Genomic DNA, 17,117 nt, shown 5'->3' with positions numbered 1-17,117 from the left:
TTCCCATAGATCAGAATCAAAATCAGAATCAACTCTATTGTCATTGTACAGGTGACCGATACAGTGACATTTTGTTACGTACAGCCGTGTGAAGGATAGACAGAAGTGTACCGGGGCCGCTGCTCCCTATGAGCGCTGCCCTTATCGCTTAGACAAGAAAAGGGGAAGAAACATGAGTTGACGAGGTATAAAAAAGATCTCTCACACCGTGTCCTTGACACAGGGAGCGGTGTAAGGTAGCAAAAAAATCTACCGTACTTTCCGCCTTAAAAGTCGCACTGTCATATAATGTAAGTAAAGGTGTGTATCGGTTGAACTTTTCCTTAATAAATTCACTTTAATGGTCAAACAAGCTGCATTTCACCTGGGCAGCGTGACAAAATGAAGCTCCAGGAGTTCTGGAGCAATACGAAGGTGGCTTTTGTATGGCAAGCCAAGTGTCTCATTAATAGGCATTTTTACCTAATAATGAGACACTTGGCTTGTCATATATAGTGGCTGAAAATGGTAGCGTTCAATATTTTCCATGTCAGAATAAATGAAATAGTCAGATCTCAGCCAAAAATTGGTTATAAATATGGGGTTGGGGGGGTGGGGGGTGGGGAACGACAAGACGAGATTGTCCATGAACACTTCCAGAAAGTTTCCATAGTTCTGATGAAGATGTCACAGTGTCTCTCAGCTGATCCCGGAAATGGGGGGGGGGGGGGGGTTGTAGGAGGGGATCAGAGCGTCTTGTTTCCATAACATCCAAGGAGAAATTAAGATAGTTAGCCTTCCAAGGCCAGAGCCAGATTAAGATTTCAACATTGGTTTGGGTCAGGCAGAACTTGTTAATTTCCGCTTCTGCCTTTTACAGTCTTGCTAGTACATCTCATGGTGACTCCAAACAGCTGAATTGTGATTACTTACACCAAAGTCAGGCTTACAACTTCTCCAAGATTTCTTCCTTCGAACCGTCCGTGAACAGTGCCACAAAATTCCTCTGTCCTGCCTGCTCAGTTCTGATACAGGTCCACAGATAGTTTGCGCACAGTCTGAGTGTTGCCAAGCCCAGCACACACATTCCAGATGGTTTAAACAGCTGCTGACATTTCCAAATTTGTTGACAATCCAGATTTCCACCAACTCCAAACAGCAGAATCCAGTTATCATAAATCCAGTTATGTTTCTGGGGTAAGAGGGCTCTCCTTCACCCCGTCTTCTTGTTGAAGAAATTTGATCAATTTTGTTGAGACCAGCTGAACAATTCCATAGTTTACAATTCAGAAGGTATGCAAAAAGGGGCTCTGAAAAAGGTTAACAAAAACAAAAAGCAAAGCAGAAAGGGAGGCAGGAGAGGGAAAGTGTCCGTCTTTGAGAGCAAGACGGGAAAAAAAAGATGACTTCCCTTTGCCGCTGGAGCATTACATGCTAATCAGTAGTTGTGTTCTTAGCCACTTTACCTTTCTTAAAGACAAATAAAGCTCATCTGGACGGTTTCTGTCTTTGCGGAGACGTTTCACCCTAAAACCTAACTATTATTCTCACGTGTTTCAGCACTGACAATCCTTTACTCCATCTGGTTCCAGCCCCTTCCAGCCCGTGTTGCAAGTTATTATCACTGTACATAAAACATTATTAATTCGCTATGGTCTTGGAGTCTGTTCCTTTCTGTCACAACTCTCTGGGTACCTACCTGTTAATTGTCACAAAAAGTACAAATATAAAAGCTACAAATACCAGAAGTAGTTGCATCCATTTCTCAAATGAGCTGAATTATTTGGTGACCATTCTGCTAAACTTAAACCTAAACCTAGAATTTGCAAAAATGTAGCTAAACCTAAACTTTGTAAAACTGTACCTTAACAAACTTAGCAAGTCTTTAAAAACTAGATCTTAGAAAAACTTAAAACATAGTAAAATTGTAGCTAAACTCTAACATTAGCTTAAGCCTATAATTAGCAAAAACGTAGCTAAAACCTAAAATTACCTAAATGAAAAACCCCTATCATTTAATGAAGAAAAAATAAAAAGTGTATATTATTTTAAAAGGACGTATAAAGGGAACAAATACCAGGATTTTGCGCCCATCTCTTAAATGAGCTGAACGTTTTGATCCCTGAATGATTCAAACGGCTGAAAGTAAAACTATGACCAGAAACTGACCGACAGTCATATGAAACAAGAAAACTAGAAACTCTGCAGAAAGATGTCTGACAAAATAAACCTTACAAAGTAAAAAGAAATCTAAGGGGTCAGGAAACGTTTCAGATTTTACCGGAGGATACAGTTAAACATCAGCTCCTATCAGGTTGTAAACACTAATTAAAAGTCTTTGCAGTCACTGGAGACGTCAATGTTTCTCATCTGTGGAGTTCAGATTGAGTTTTAAATCTTTATCCAGTTATTTTTTTCCATTTCTCCTGTTCAACATGGTTGTGTAAGATGATTGCTGGAGTAAACTGTATTTTTTTAAATAAGTTATACCTTAAAACCGCCTGCATGGTAATAATTTAGAGCTCCTCACTGTGTAATAGAAGCTAACATACTAGACAAGCTGCTGTAAAACCCGAACTTTTAATAACTTTTAATTGATCATGTATTTAATTGCATGAAGGTTTAATTATTTCTTAGACAACTATTGAATCACTGAGCAGATTTTAATGAATCTCCCAGAAAGTAATCCTTGGTAGTACATCCACAACTCCCGACTTTTGGAATCAACCGGACACAACATGGCCGCCACACCTAAATATATTGAGATACAGTTTGGTGTAGTAGTAGCTGAGGCTGATCCCAATGCATACTTCCACAGATTAGGAAAGACTTTTGTTAAAATTTTCAGCACGCCAGTTCGCAGGCGTTATGCAGTTTTAATGGAATGTTGGTTTAAGATCTCGCTTTTGCTCAAAGTAATATTAAAACCACCTGCGGGATCTGGAGGATCCCAGGTTATCTCGCCAAGATGAAAAACGTTTCTTTTTATGTTTTTATGAACTGATGCTTCGTTACTCGGCATCTGAGAAGATGAATGTTTAAAAAAAACATTAAAGAAACTTTTGTTCTTGAACCGGAGATTGTCTGTAGTTTCTGCTTTGATCAGCTCGTCTTAATTCTCCTCTTTAATCCAGTTTTTTTTTCCATGACCCTTTTTTAAATGAGCGTAATCCAAAGGTCTCAATAAAGCTGTCAAGAGATACGAGCTGTCGTGGAAAATGAAACCCGACGAACCCTCTGCAGCAGAGTCCAGGTCAGACCATCCTTGGCTAGGACTCTGCATGCCTTTGGACTAATACTGGTCGTTTTGCATCGATTTAAATGGTTCAACGTGAGCATTTTCTCAAATCGTGTAAATATCTAATCTAAACTGGGTTTTCTTTGGGTCTTCTCACTTGGTGATAGGAAAGTCTCACCTCATGAGGTCACACAAAATATTCAAGATGGATGTTCTGGTCTCAGTTATTGGATTTCACCACAGCAAAAGCTAATTTAAATATTTTTGACTTGTGAAAATGGTCAAAATAAGAGATTTTAAAAAGTTCCAAACTCCATCTTCGACTGCTTCTCTGTAGTTGGGTTGCAGAGGCAACTAGTCCAGGAAAGAAATCAAGACCTCCCTCTCCTCAACAACTCTCCAGTTCCTCCTGGGTGGCCCCAAAGTGTTCCCAGGCCAGAGAGGAATGAATACTGGTAATCCCTGCAGAGTTCTGGGTGTGCTCTGGGGTCTCTTCCCAGTAGAAAAATCTCCAAAGGGAGGTGTCCAGGAGACACGCTGATCAGATGAACCTCCTCAACTGACTATTGATGCAGAGCAGCTCTTCTCCGAGCTCAGTCCAGATGGCTCAGTATTTCTAAGGCTGAGCCCCCGATCCTACGAAGAAAGATCCTGTTGACCACTTGAATCCAGGATCTGGTTCTTTCGGTCACGGTCCAAATGATCATGAACACAGGTGAGAGCTGGAACATAGACCGACCAGTAAATCGAGAGCTTTGCCATTCAACTCAACTCTTTCTTCACCATAACCAACCGACACAACGCCATCATTATTGAAGACGAGGCCCCAATCCGTCGATCCATATCCCGCTCCACCCTGCCATCACTCAGGAACAAAACGCCCAGATACCTGAACTCCTCCACCCGAGGCTCCCCTCCGGCCCAGATGAGACACTCCTGCTTCCTGTTCCAACAGATTCCAAACTGATCCATGGAACAACTAATTACAAACTAAATCAAACAAATCGTCGACAAAAACAGTTAAAAAATCTTGAAAAAAAGGTACAAAATGAAACGGTTTTATTTTTTTAACCAATTTTAGTTTTGAAACATGCTATAGAGATAAAATGGACATTGACGTACCCATTGGTTCCAACGTCTGTTCCAAACCCCTGCCCATCTTTACTTCTGGGATTTCACCTCTCTAAAATGTTTCTCGTCTCATTGTGCCTCTCATGCAAACCCACAATTGTTTCACTACTTGTAGACAGTTTTCAGAGTGGTGAACCCCTGCCCATCTTTACATCCAAAAGATTTGTTCTAATCTGCTGCTTCTACATCCAACCCTTACTGACCTACAGAAAATTAACCCAATTAGTTGGAAAATGCTCCTCCAGCTGTTTCCTATTCGTACCTCTTAGTATTACAGTCGTTTGTTGCCCTCGTGTTGTCTTTTTATCGGCCCGTTGAAGGCGGGGCCTATAGTTCCGTAAAACTTTGGAAAGCTTTCTCCTGTCCTGGCCATAACTGCTGATTATAACTGCTGATCCACTCAAGATAATTTAACGGAACTTGAAACACATATGCGTCATCACAAAATGGAGTGTTGTGTACATATCACCACAGCTTCAAGGTCAAGGTCACAAATCAAGGTCAAACATTATCCAAGGTTTTTGCTTGTCTGGACCATTGCTATAGATTGCTGTATAAAATGGGAGTATAATGCGCCATACGCATTTTTGATGCTTCGCTGCCCTCAAATTCCAAATTACCAATTTTTTTTCCAACAAGGAAACAATTTCTTACTTTAAGCCTTTTAAATGTTTCGTATGTTCTATTAGGAATAAAATGTGAGTTTATGAGAGTTGTTGACTATCACCAAGAACGTTGCCAGTTCAAATCCCAGCCTGGGGCCTTTCTGGGTGGAGTCTGCATGTTCTCTCCGTGCATGTGTGGGTTTTCTCCAGGTACTCCAGTTTCCTCCCACAGACCAAAAACACGCACGTTAGTCTGACTGGTAACTCTAAATTGTCCCTAGGTGAGAGAGAGCGAATGGTTGTTTGTCTCGTTTGTATCCAGGGTGTCCCTGTGATGGACTGGAGACCTGTCCAGGTGTCCCTGTGATGGACTGGAGACCTGTCCAGGTGTCCCTGTGATGGACTGGAGACCTGTCCAGAGTGTCCCCCGCCTCTTACACAGTGATGGCTGGACATGGGCACCAGTGACGACTGCAACCCAAAAAAAGAAGAAGCACGTAAAGATAATGGATGGATGGATGGATGGATGGATGGACGGACAGACGGATGGGTTGTACATCCCTCTTCTGGTCTGCACAGAGACTAAATTATGTCCAAACTGGACCATTCCTTCTGGGCACTTAACTTTTTTGTTTGAGTACTTGCCATTTTTCACAAATAGCTGTCTAATGTCATGCACTGAAGGCAGTTACTAAATGTAATTGCTTGTGAGTCCAAGCCGAATGTTTTCAGTCTGGGTTTGTAAAACAGGTTGAAACACTTTAATTTCAGATTTGTCCCAGTTCTGAAGCTGCAGCATGTGTTATTCTTCAGTTTAATAAACACCTCAGCCAGTCTTTAAATATTAAAACTAATGAAGGACACGTTGTTTTGTCCTGCTGTGGAACATCTCACACAGACACTTGTAATAAATCCACAGCTTTCTAAAGTCACTGTAAAAGCATCAAGGAGGTGCAAAGACAGACGATTTACTGGGCTACTAAAAACCTCAAAGGACGCAACAAGACAGGCAGGAGAACACGGCTGATGTTCTGCAGCGACGAGGCGAGAGCCGTTCCTCTGGAGGTGCCGCAGCCTCGATTTCCGCCCATTAAGATGCAGAAACCCAGGTTTCACCCGGGCTGTCGTTAAGAGGCAGCTGTGCCTGCGAGGGTCAGGAGCTGGACTCCGATAGCGTGCATCCACCTAATTGTGAGGGCGCTCGTTACGTCCGATAAAGAAGACCATAAATCACGGGGAGAGGCCTGACCTGCAGCTGGCCCCCGGACGTTTGGTGGAGGGAACTCTCCGAACCACTAAGATCTCATTATGTCTTTGTCTTGACAAAGAGCCAGCACCATCTTTGATATTCTGGGGCGGCCAGCCTTCATTTGTCCAGGCTGTTATTTTGGGCTGGACAGTCAACGTGACAACAAGTCTGGCCCTGAGTCTCTGGATGTCCCACCTTCTCACTGCAAACACCGCTGACGTGTCTCGTAAGGAACTCCTGACTCAGAGGAGTCCGAGCAGAAGTTCCTGCTGTTACTTTACCACTCGGATACTTTCCTCCCCGACACGTCAAAAGAAACGTCATTCCCCGTGAGCGCTTACCAACGCACGATTTTAGCTGAAAGCTGCTGAAGAAGCTGAAACGAGGCCGACCGAGTAGGTTTCATCTCTAAACTATCACCGGAGTTGAATTTGAACAGCTGACTTTTGCTGAAAGTAAAAGCAGAAAGCAGCTGGATAGTAGCAGAAGAAGCTGAAATAGGCAGAGAGGCTGAATAGATCTCAAACACCTGAAATTAGAAAAAAAAAAAAAAAACTAGAATGAACAAAGAAAAGCTGAAATTAGCTAAATGGTAGCTGAAAAGGCTAAAAAAAAAAACAGCTCAAATTAGCAGAAAGGGACTGAAAGGAGCATAAAAGCAAAAAAAAAAAGTTTTTAAAGAATCACAAAAGGTAAAAATTAGATGAAAATGGCAGAAAAACAGCTAAAACTATCAGAAAAATACATAAAAAAAGCCGAAACAGTGAAAAAAAAATACATTAAGCAGAAAAATTGAAAAGGGTGTAAAAAGCTGAAGTTAGTAGAATGAAGCCAAAAGAAGCAGAAAAAACAGCTGAAACGAGCAGTGACATTTGATTCGTGAATTACTGAAACAGAACAAAAATTGAGGAACGGGTTACGTGCTGAAAGTCGCGCAGAAGAAAAACGACGTCGGTGATAAAGATTCAGAAAGGTTCAGACGAATGTTCACTCGTGCTCTCCTGCGAGTCGGACGAGTTGACCAGATGTTTCAGAGCAGAAACGCTGAGCCGCCACAGAGCGGACTCTCCTTTGAAGGGAAATAAATAAAAAGAATAATCTTCATGCTTTTTTTAAGCGTCGTCAGACAGTAAAGTGTAAAGTCAACAGTGAGAGACCGTTAAGTACTTCCAGAACATTCCAGCTGTGTGAGAATGAAGAAACATCGGCACGCTCCACGTCTGACTCAACCACCGGACTGGGCCAAAATTATTCCTAACGTCGTTTAACGATGTATACTTTTAAATTTCATCTCCTGAAACCCAAAGTTCTCATGAGAATCTCACGCCATGTTCCCTCGGACTGGGCCGCGGTCATTTAAACGGTCTGGACCCGTTATCTACTCATCGATAAGTGGCTCGTTAGCTGCAGTCGTTAAGATCGGGTCTGCTTCACATGGCTCTGGTTTAGATCAGGAGTGGGCAACGTTCATTTCCTCCAGAGGGTCAAATCAAGATGCTTAAAGCAAACGATGGGTCGCATAAAGATCTGGAAAATAAATGTTCTTTAAGACAGGCCAGCCTAACACGCGTGTTCCTGGTCTGTGGGAGGAAACTGGAGTACCCGGAGAAAACACACATGCATGTGGAGAACACGCAGATTCCACCCAGACCAGGATTCAATCCGGCAACCTGAGGAGTGTCCTGATGCATGCTCAGTAATCCAGGTAGAAAAATCTAACCAGGTCAAGTCAGGTCCTCTGGACGGATTCTTCTTCGTCGAAACATTTCATCTTTCATCCAAAAGACTTCTTCAGTCTGAAACCCTGCAAGAAAACTGTTTTATAAATAGCTCCTTCTCACAGTGGACCAACCAGTTTTTAAGCAAAGAAGAATCCGTCCTGAAGACGTGACTTAACCTCGTTAGATTCTCTCTGAGGCGACGGGTTGAACAACTGAGCCACCGACGGGGAACAACAATCCAGAGTTCCATCCATCATCGTTAGCCGCTTCTTCCTTTACGGTCGCGGGGGTCACTGGTGCACATGTCCAGCTATCACCGTGCGAGAGGCGGGGGACACCTGGACAGGTCTCCAGTCCGTCACAGGGACATAAAGAAAATCCAGAGTCACTTGTCTGAATGTTTCTGCTCACTACTGATGTCCGTTTTTTGCTTCATGTTTTTCAGCACGTAACCCGTTCCACAATTTTTATTTGGTTTCAACAATTCACGTATCAAAACGTTCAGCTCGTTCAGGACACTCCTGCTGTGACGTTCAGTGTTAGTGAAGTGCTGACTTTTTGAAATATTTAGCTTTGTCGGCCATGTTTTCCTTGTTGGAATTGAATGGAGCTCTCTTCAGATCCTTTGAGCCGTTTCAAACTTCTACTGCTCGTTTCGGCTGTTGTTCTGGTTCAGCTTTTTCAACTTCCTTCAGCTCCTTTTAGCTTCTTTCTGCACAGTCAAGCTACTTTCAGCATATTTTCTGTGAAGTTTAACCATTCTGTACTCTTAACTTTCCATCTTCTAATTTAAGCTTTTGTAAGTGTTCTTTTTTGGCTTTTTCCTGCTAATTCAAGATTTTTACACTCCTTTCAGCTTTTTTTTTTTTTTTTTGCTTTAGCTAATTTCAGCATGTTTCTGCTACTTTTAACATCTTTCAGCTAATTTCAATTTTTCATCTACGTTCAGCTACTTTTTTGACCGTTTCCCTTTTTCCTTTCAGCTTCCTTCTTTCTATATTTCAGCTTAGTGTGTTTCAGGTAAGCTTCAGCTTGTTCAGCAGCTTTCAGCAACACATATTCACAGGAAATGACAATCCTCTAGGTCAAACTTGTGCCCCCAGTTCTTGTTTTTAAGAATAACTGAAGTTGCGCATCGTAGAATCGTCGCAGCCTGGAAAAAGAACGGCTCAAATAATCCTTCAAAGCCCCAAATTAACGCGCCTTTCATGCCCGTGATAAACTTCTGACTAACAGTGGCTAGCTGCTACATCAGCTGAAAGTATGACAGAAAAATAAGAGTTTAAAAATAAAAACCTCTTTCCTTTTTGTAGCCCGACACGTCAAAGGACTGAAGTCCACCATGTGACTCGGGTGTCTCTGCACAAACTCTAGGTCCTCGGTTTCATGGCGAGGTCACCAGGTGTTTTCTCGGCTCTTCCACAAAGCCGATATTTGCACAGGTGTTTCTGCGCAGTAGAGCTCCGCTCCTCCACTCGTCAGGCCGCTAAATCCTCCTGCAGGTCTTTTTACAGTCGAACCGGGATCCAGGTTTTGTTTTTCTGAGATTCCTGCGAGTGCGCTCACAGAGGCTCATCTTTCAGACCCCAGCTTGACCTCCACAGTTTGTGCTCGCCGTCTTTTCTTTACTGCGTTATTAATCCAGGAAAAGGCTACTTGCAGACTTCCTCTTCTTCTGCTTTGCAGGTTTGAAGGGTTTGAATTTTCAGAGAGCGGCTGGTTTGAGAAGATTCAGTTGAAACGGGGTTTGAGTCGTCAGAAGCCTTGAAACTTGCACCGCCGGGCCTCATCCAACAATGATCATCAACAAGTCTGAATCCGAGGACGATAATTAGGAGCCAGATTAAAAACTCCTGGAGGGTCCAAACTTTTACAGTTGGCTCCTTTTTCTCTAAAGCTGCACAAAACACCCACTAATTCAGCCGAAACCTGTTGTTTTGTAAATCTAGGCTATTAGAAGATCTGTTTATTGCTGTTTTTTAATCACCAGTGTTATTTTACTTTAAAACAACAAAGTCGAAGCTGTGGGTTATTTTAGGGCAAACAGAGCACCATAAGGGCATCCAACCAAATCTAAAACGTCTATTCTTCCTCGTTTCAAATGTGGGACAAGTCAATTTATTGAAAATTTTTGGGGGGACTCTTAACTAAAATCAAAATGCTCACCCAGGAGCAACATTTCGGCCAAACAGAAACTGACTCAATCAACAAAGTGTGAGAGGTTTGGTTATTTTAAAACGGGTAAACAGTACTTGTCTGTTTGGATGTAAAGTGCCTACCTAGTCCCTCTCTCAACAGGATCTAGGAACAATTCAAGCTGCATTTCCATCAGTAAGTACCACTCTAATCACTTCGTTTGTGTTCAGCTATACTCAGGTTTAGGTGTCTCCGTTGTGATTGAGGTTCCCCACTCTTTGGGCAGGACGTCATGGCTCATATTCTGCTCAAATTGGGCCAAATGACGGCTGCAGTCTGATGACATCAGAACTATTTGCTTAGAGCAGCACACTTGGAACCACGGAAGAGGTGGTACCATAAATCGAGCAGGAACCGGCAGCGGAGACGCTTAACTGGTGTGGAGTTGAACTGAAGAGTTCCAAAATTGTGGAGAAGGGGATTTAGTCTCTCTTTTAGCAACTAGTGTCCCCTTTAGAACTCCTTTCTCAGAATGGCTGGCTCCACTACGACTCCCTTCTAACAATGACTTGATCTCCCTTTTCAGCTAAAGACTAGCAACAAAGAGGTTCGCATTTTGACTCGCTCTAGCTACAATTTAGTTTCTCTTCTCACAATGACGTTTAGACCACCTCGTAACGATGACCTGATCCCCCTTTTTGACTACCGTTTAGCAACAACCGAGTCCTTCTTTTGGATTTGCTCTAGTGACAACTGGGTCCCCATTACAAAAGGACTTGGTCCAATTTCCACCACTTTCTAGCAATAGCTGGGTTTCCTCTTTCAGCTACCTTCTAGGGACATTTTGGGCACCATCAAGACCCATTTTAGAGCCAACCTTATCAGATTTTTGCACAAAATATCTTAATTTTGTATTTATCCATCCATACATTAATTTCTGCTTGTTCCTAAGTCGGGTAAACGAGGCAGCAGCTTGAGCAGGGAGGTCCAGACCTCTTTTTCCACAGCCACCTCTTCCAGCTCTTCTATGAGGACTCCAAGGTGTTCCCAGGCCAACCGAGAGACAGTCTCTCCAGAGTGTCCTGGGTCTTCCGCAGGGTCTCCTCCCAGTCGGACATGCCCAGAACATCTCCCTAGGGAGGCATCCAGGGAGCATCCTTACCAGATGCCCGAACCACCTCAGCTGGCTCCTCTTGATGTGGAGGAGCAGTGGTTCTACTCTGAGTCTCTCCTGATAACTGAACTTCTCCCCTGTCTCGTGAAAGAAACTCAGAGATACTTGAACTCCTCCACTTGAGGCAGAACCTCACCCTTGACCTGAAGAGAACAATCCACCATTTTCTGATTGAGGACCATGACTTCAGATTTAATGGTCCTCAGATTTGGAAGCGGTAATCCTCAACCTACTCGGCTGCAAACCACTCCAGTGAGAGCTGAAGATCAGGGCACAGTGACACCAACAGGACCACGTCATCTGCAAATAGCAGAGATGAGTCCACCGAACAGGAATCCCTCCACACCCTGGCTGCACCGATAAATTCTGTCCATAATTGTGTATTCTTATTCTGAATTTGATTTAGCAAGATGAAAATATGTGGAGAACTCAGTCTCATGATGAAACTTTCAGGTATAAAACCACAATTAAAGGTTAGTCTTCCTGGTGAAAGAAACTTAAATATAAAATGTTTTTGAAAAGGTTTCCAAAGAAAACAAAGCAATTCATTCCACAAGAAAGTTTTAATGTGATCTCAAGCCTAACAACTTTTGTAAGGCAGGATAGCTTCACCTGAAACCTTAAAAGAAAAACAGACTAAAACCAGAGAAGATTCTCCCACCATGACCTGACAGAAAAAAAAACTGCTTTATCCAGACGTTCTGGCTGACCGCTTTGGTTGTTGAGCTCATCACTCCATAAACCAACAGTGCTGCAGTTTGATGGTGGGATGAGACTATAGGAACCTCCCTGCAACCAAACACGTCCCCGGACAAACTTGGCTGCAACAATGCAAAGCAGTAAAACGGGTCATAAATCGCTGAAAGAGGAAGGCGTTTTAAATTCCAGCATTTTTGTGGGTTTTCCTAAGTATTTACAAGAGCGTCGTAAAGGAAACACCAACGTCATCTGGACGAGTCTCCCTCAGCAACGGAATCCAGATCCAAACGAAGGATTTATCACCAAAAACGAGACAGCATCATGTGGTCAGAAGGTAAAACCATCTGAAATTTTCACGGTTGGCTGCTGTTTGTGCAGATTACAGAGCAAAACCTGGTGGATATTTTGATGATAATGCAGTAAAGTGCACGTCTATGGAAACAACAAGGAAACCAAGCAGATAATCAAGATGGACTACTAAAGTAAAACCACTGAAGCTGGGGGACAAACGTTCGTCCACGACTGGCATTTACTGGAAAAATGTTTGGATTTGGTCCAAACGTTCAGAATTAACACACTTCTGGTTTTCTGTGACGGGATAAACAAACTGTCACGCTAAAGTCGTCCTCATCTTCTTTCAGATGTTCCCTTCAGAAGTCTCCACAGCGAGTCCTCCTCCAACCACCTCCATGTCCTCTCTAACTGAATCCATATATCTCCTCTTTGTCTTTTTATCTGGTAGCTGCATTTCTAACATCCTTCTACCAATATACCCATTGTCCCTCCTCTGGACATGTCCAAACCATCTCAGTGTGTCCTCTTTAACTTTATCTCCCAGTTGTTCAACCTGTGCTGTACCTCTGATGATCTCATTCCTGATCTTCTCCATCCTTGTCTCTCCTAAGGAGAACCTCAACATCTTCATTTCTGCTACTTCCAGTTCTGTCTCCTGTCTTTTTGTCCATGTCTCTGTCTCCAGACCAGACAACATAGCTGGTCTCATCACTGTCTTTAAACTTTTCCTTTGACTAAAAAAGTCCATGCTCAATAATCCAGGTATACAATCCAACATTTTTCAGTCAGGTCATCTGAACAGTTTCTTTTTTTGTGCTGAAACGTTTCGCCTTCGATCCGGAAGGCTTCATCAGTCAACGAAACACAAAACAACCAGTTTTGAACCAGTTTGACAAGACCGTCAACGAGAAAGAGGGCCGGCACCGGAGGAGGGGGCGTGCCAAAAAGACAATCTTAGCACCAACATAACTGGTTTGTTCCACTTTGGAGTAAGCTGTTTGAGGGAAGAATCAGTTTTGTATTGTGCGTTTCCTTGACTGATGAAGTCTTCTGGATGGAAGGTGAAACGTTTCAGCACAAAAAAAAAGAAACTGTCCAGATGACCTGACTGAAAAATGTTGGATTTTCCTTTGACCTTTGCTGACACCTTTTGTCACAAATCCCTCCTGAAACTCTTCTCCATCCTGCCTGGACTGATCTTCTCCTCTTTACCACACTCCCTGTTTTTAGTGACAAAACAACTTCTGTTGACTTTATTTAATTTTTTATTTCATATTCATCACACTTGATATTTACAGCTGTGATCAGAAACATGTACAGATGAACCTCAACATCTGAACCAGAATGATTGTAAAACTCAACAGGACCTCAGATTTATTCTAAACTGAAGCTGAACGTTTGAGAGAAAAGGTAAAAAACAAACATAAAACTTTATATTTATTGATCACATTCTGTATTTGAGTAAAACAAATAAAATAAATGTGGAGAAATAAAATAAACCCAGATGTGAACGGAACTGATTTCTGATTCTTTGTTCATGAAGCTTCAGAGGAAACATCTGGCTGATTGATTGACAGGACATCAGGCTGATTGATTGACAGGACATCAGGCTGATTGATTGACAGGACATCTGGCTGATTGATTGACAGGACATCAGGCTGATTGATTGACAGGACATCAGGCTGATTGATTGACAGGACATCTGGATAATTGATTGACAGGACATCTGGATAATTGATTGACAGGACATCTGGATAATTGATTGACAGGACATCTGGATAATTGATTGACAGGACATCTGGCTGATTGATTGACAGGACATCTGGCTGATTGATTGACAGGACATCTGGCTGATTGATTGACAGGACATCTGGCTGATTGATTGACAGGACATCAGGCTGATTGATTGACAGGACATCAGGCTGATTGATTGACAGGACATCTGGATAATTGATTGACAGGACATCTGGATAATTGATTGACAGGACATCAGGCTGATTGATTGACAGGGCATCAGGCTGATTGATTGACAGGACATCAGGCTGATTGATTGACAGGACAGATGATCAGAGGAGCTGAGTTTTTACCTCCATCATTAGGACAAGGACTGAAGAACGGGTAGAGTTGTTGAGAGAAGCAGCAGTCAGTAAAGGAGAAGATCAGAGCTGCAGCATCAACATCATAAAAGGAGACCAGACCCTCCTCATAATCCACAAACACCCCCACCTTCTCACGACCAGACTGGAGACTCAGATGGACTGAAGGATTGGTGTTCGCTTCGTACTCATTTCCATTTATCAACCAAACAGTCCAGAAACCATCTTCAGGACTCAGTGTGATGAGTCCCTTCCTGTTGATGGACTCTCGGGCCACTCCTAAAATCCACGCAGTTTTTCCTTTAACCTGAACCTCAAAGTAAAATCTGCCTGAAGAGAAACTCAGAGTCCCTAAAACACAAAGACCAGAAGAAAATCTCTCTGGATTGTTTGGAAGATTCTTCTCCACATCACCACAGTGAACTTGTTTTCCATCATCAGACAGGATGAGGTCAATATGTGCAGTTTTAGGATCCAGAGTCAGATCCACCTCAGACTTCTGGACTCTCTTCAGCTCAGCCTCAAACAGCTTCTTCATCTTCTCCCTGAGGTTCTGCTCCAGCTGAGCCACAGCTCTCACCACAGTCCCCTCATATGATGGAGGATGGACTCTGACCTGGGTCCAGTTCTTGGTGGGTGGAGCAGCTTTCAGGGACCTGAAGCTCTGGAGGAGGTGGAGGTGGTCTTCAGAGCATGAGAGCTGCTTCACCTTAGAGCTCCTCTTCATCAGCTCAGAGATCTCCTGTTCCAGATGTTTGATGAAGTCTTGAGCCTGTTTCTCTGTAGTTTTCTGTTTGTCTTCGATCTCCTTCATGAAGCTCTTCTTGTTCCTCTCAACAGAGTCCATCAGATCAGTGAAGACCTGAAGACCTTCAGCTTTCTCTCTGTCTGCAGCATCTTTACTGGTCTTCACCGACTCTCTGAGCTCCTGGATCTTCAGACGTCTGTTCTGGATCATCTGCTGAACTTCAGCCTCTGTGTTCCTCAGCTCTGCCTTCTTTCCTTCATATTCTTCTCTCAGAGGAACAAGCTCATGAGTCTTGTGGTCCAAAACAGAGCAGAGCATGCAGACACATGTCTGGTCGTTCTTACAGAACAGCTGCAGAGGTTGATCGTGCTTCGAACACATCCTGTCCTCCAGGTTCTCCACAGGATCCACCAGCTGGTGTCTGCTCAGACGTGCAGCTGTCAGGTGAGGCTCCAGGTGAGTCTGACAGTAGGAGGCCAGACACACCAGGCAGGACTTCAGGGCCTTCAGTCTGGGTCCAGAGCAGACGTCACAGGGAACTTCTCCTGGTTCTGCAGCTTGTTGCTCTGAGCTGCTGCTGGTTTTCTGCTGAGCTTCATGTCTGAACTGAGCGACCATCTCCTTGATGAAGGTGTTGACTCTGAGCTGAGGCCTCGTGGAGAACTGCTCTTTACACAGAGGACAGTTGTAGAGAACGTTACCGTCCCAGTGTTGGCTGATGCAGGTTTTACAGAAGTTGTGTCCACATGGTGTGCTGACCGGATCAGTGAACAGGTCCAGACAGATGGAGCACAGGAACTGCTCCTCAGACCTCAGGTTGCTGCCAGCAGACATGTCTGAACTCTGAGGGTCAAAGAATCAACAACAGGTTCAAAAGTCATCGTTGTTGAATCCTTCACTTCAACTAAACCCTGAAGTTTCATCGTCTGAACGCTGAGGCAGACTGTTGCTTCACTCACTTTTAGTTTATTTTATTACACATTTTCTGTTGCTTTGAATCTGTTTCTCCAAACTCTGCTTGTTTTAGCTGCAACATCTCAGCTTCTTCATCATATTTCAGTGAAGTCCTTCAGTCCTCAGAGTCCACTGTTCTTACAGGAAATGTCTTTTATTTAGCTTCGTGTCGAGTTTCCTTCATGAAGCTCTGAGTTTGTGTTAAAACTTCCTGTAGAAACTAAAAAATAAATCTGAACTCACCTGGATTAAAATCTGATGTTAGGAAAGAACAGATGAACCCAGGAAGGTTTTCTTCAGACAAACTGATGTTTGTTTCAGCTGCAGCTCTGAACTCACAGAGAAACTTTAACTTTCGTTTCCTGAATGTGACGTCACAACTGGTTGATCCAGTTTTGCTTCATATTCCTGCAGGTACGTGTTGTTCACACTAAATTAAATTACACATCTGACATAAAACCAGTTTACACAAGTTGTTCAAGGAAGAGCTGATCACCACATGGTAGTGGGTTGGATCAGATGTTGGGGGAAGATGCTGGACAGACCCGGTAGACCCAAACATGTAGTGAAGGTTTGCTGGGAACACCTGGCAGAAGAACCCGTCAGTAACATCTTCAACTAACAGCTTCCAGTCCAAGATCACGCGCCAAATTGTATCAGAGAGGCCAGCGCTGTAAAACTGTAATTTTTCTCCTGCCTTGAACTAATACAATTGGTAAAACTCAATTCATGTTTCCTTGATTAACTGATATAGTGAGAGTTACTACTTCTGAGGGGATCCGAGCCAGGAGCCACGTGAGCTGGAGGTGGGCCTGGGGTCCGAGATGAGGCCTTAGGCCCATAGATAGCAACAGCTTTATGCAGCAACTCGAGAGGCCAGCAACAGCTCAAGTTGTGGCAGATTGGAGCTTTAACCGCAACCCAGATTAGGTGGGGGGCATTGAGTCTGAGTGGGCCATGTTCCGCCCCTCAGTTGTTGAAGTGGCTGTCCTGAGATGTGGCAGCAAGGTTGTCGGTGCTTCTCGCAGTGGCCAAACTCAAACTTGGTGGTGAACACCCCGGGTTAGAGAGGCTGTCAAGCTGAAGGAGCCCC

At 43.4% G+C, this 17,117-nt stretch overlaps 1 protein-coding gene across 1 annotated transcript; it reads right to left on the bottom strand.

The window, feature by feature from the left end:
• Positions 1-14,263: 14,263 nt before the first annotated feature.
• On the bottom strand, positions 14,264-15,913 carry LOC119424736 (E3 ubiquitin-protein ligase TRIM21-like). The gene has a single exon (XM_037692234.1). It carries the CDS (start codon positions 15,902-15,904, stop codon positions 14,264-14,266), a length of 1,641 nt encoding a protein of 546 aa, XP_037548162.1. The 5' UTR covers positions 15,905-15,913.
• Between the last annotated feature and the right edge of the window lie 1,204 nt (positions 15,914-17,117).

The sequence above is a fragment of the Nematolebias whitei genome, chromosome 18 (genome assembly GCF_014905685.2).
Source record: "Nematolebias whitei isolate Nwh7 chromosome 18, NemWhi1, whole genome shotgun sequence".
Taxonomy (NCBI): Eukaryota; Metazoa; Chordata; class Actinopteri; order Cyprinodontiformes; family Rivulidae; genus Nematolebias; species Nematolebias whitei.
The sequence above is the reverse complement of the archived record's forward strand: the minus strand, read 5'-3'. Positions and strand labels throughout refer to the sequence as shown.

Bases quoted from the DNA above. Each gene is read 5' to 3' on its own strand.
- LOC119424736 (XM_037692234.1), bottom strand. From the start codon at position 15,904: ATGTCTGCTGGCAGCAACCTGAGGTCTGAGGAGCAGTTCCTGTGCTCC.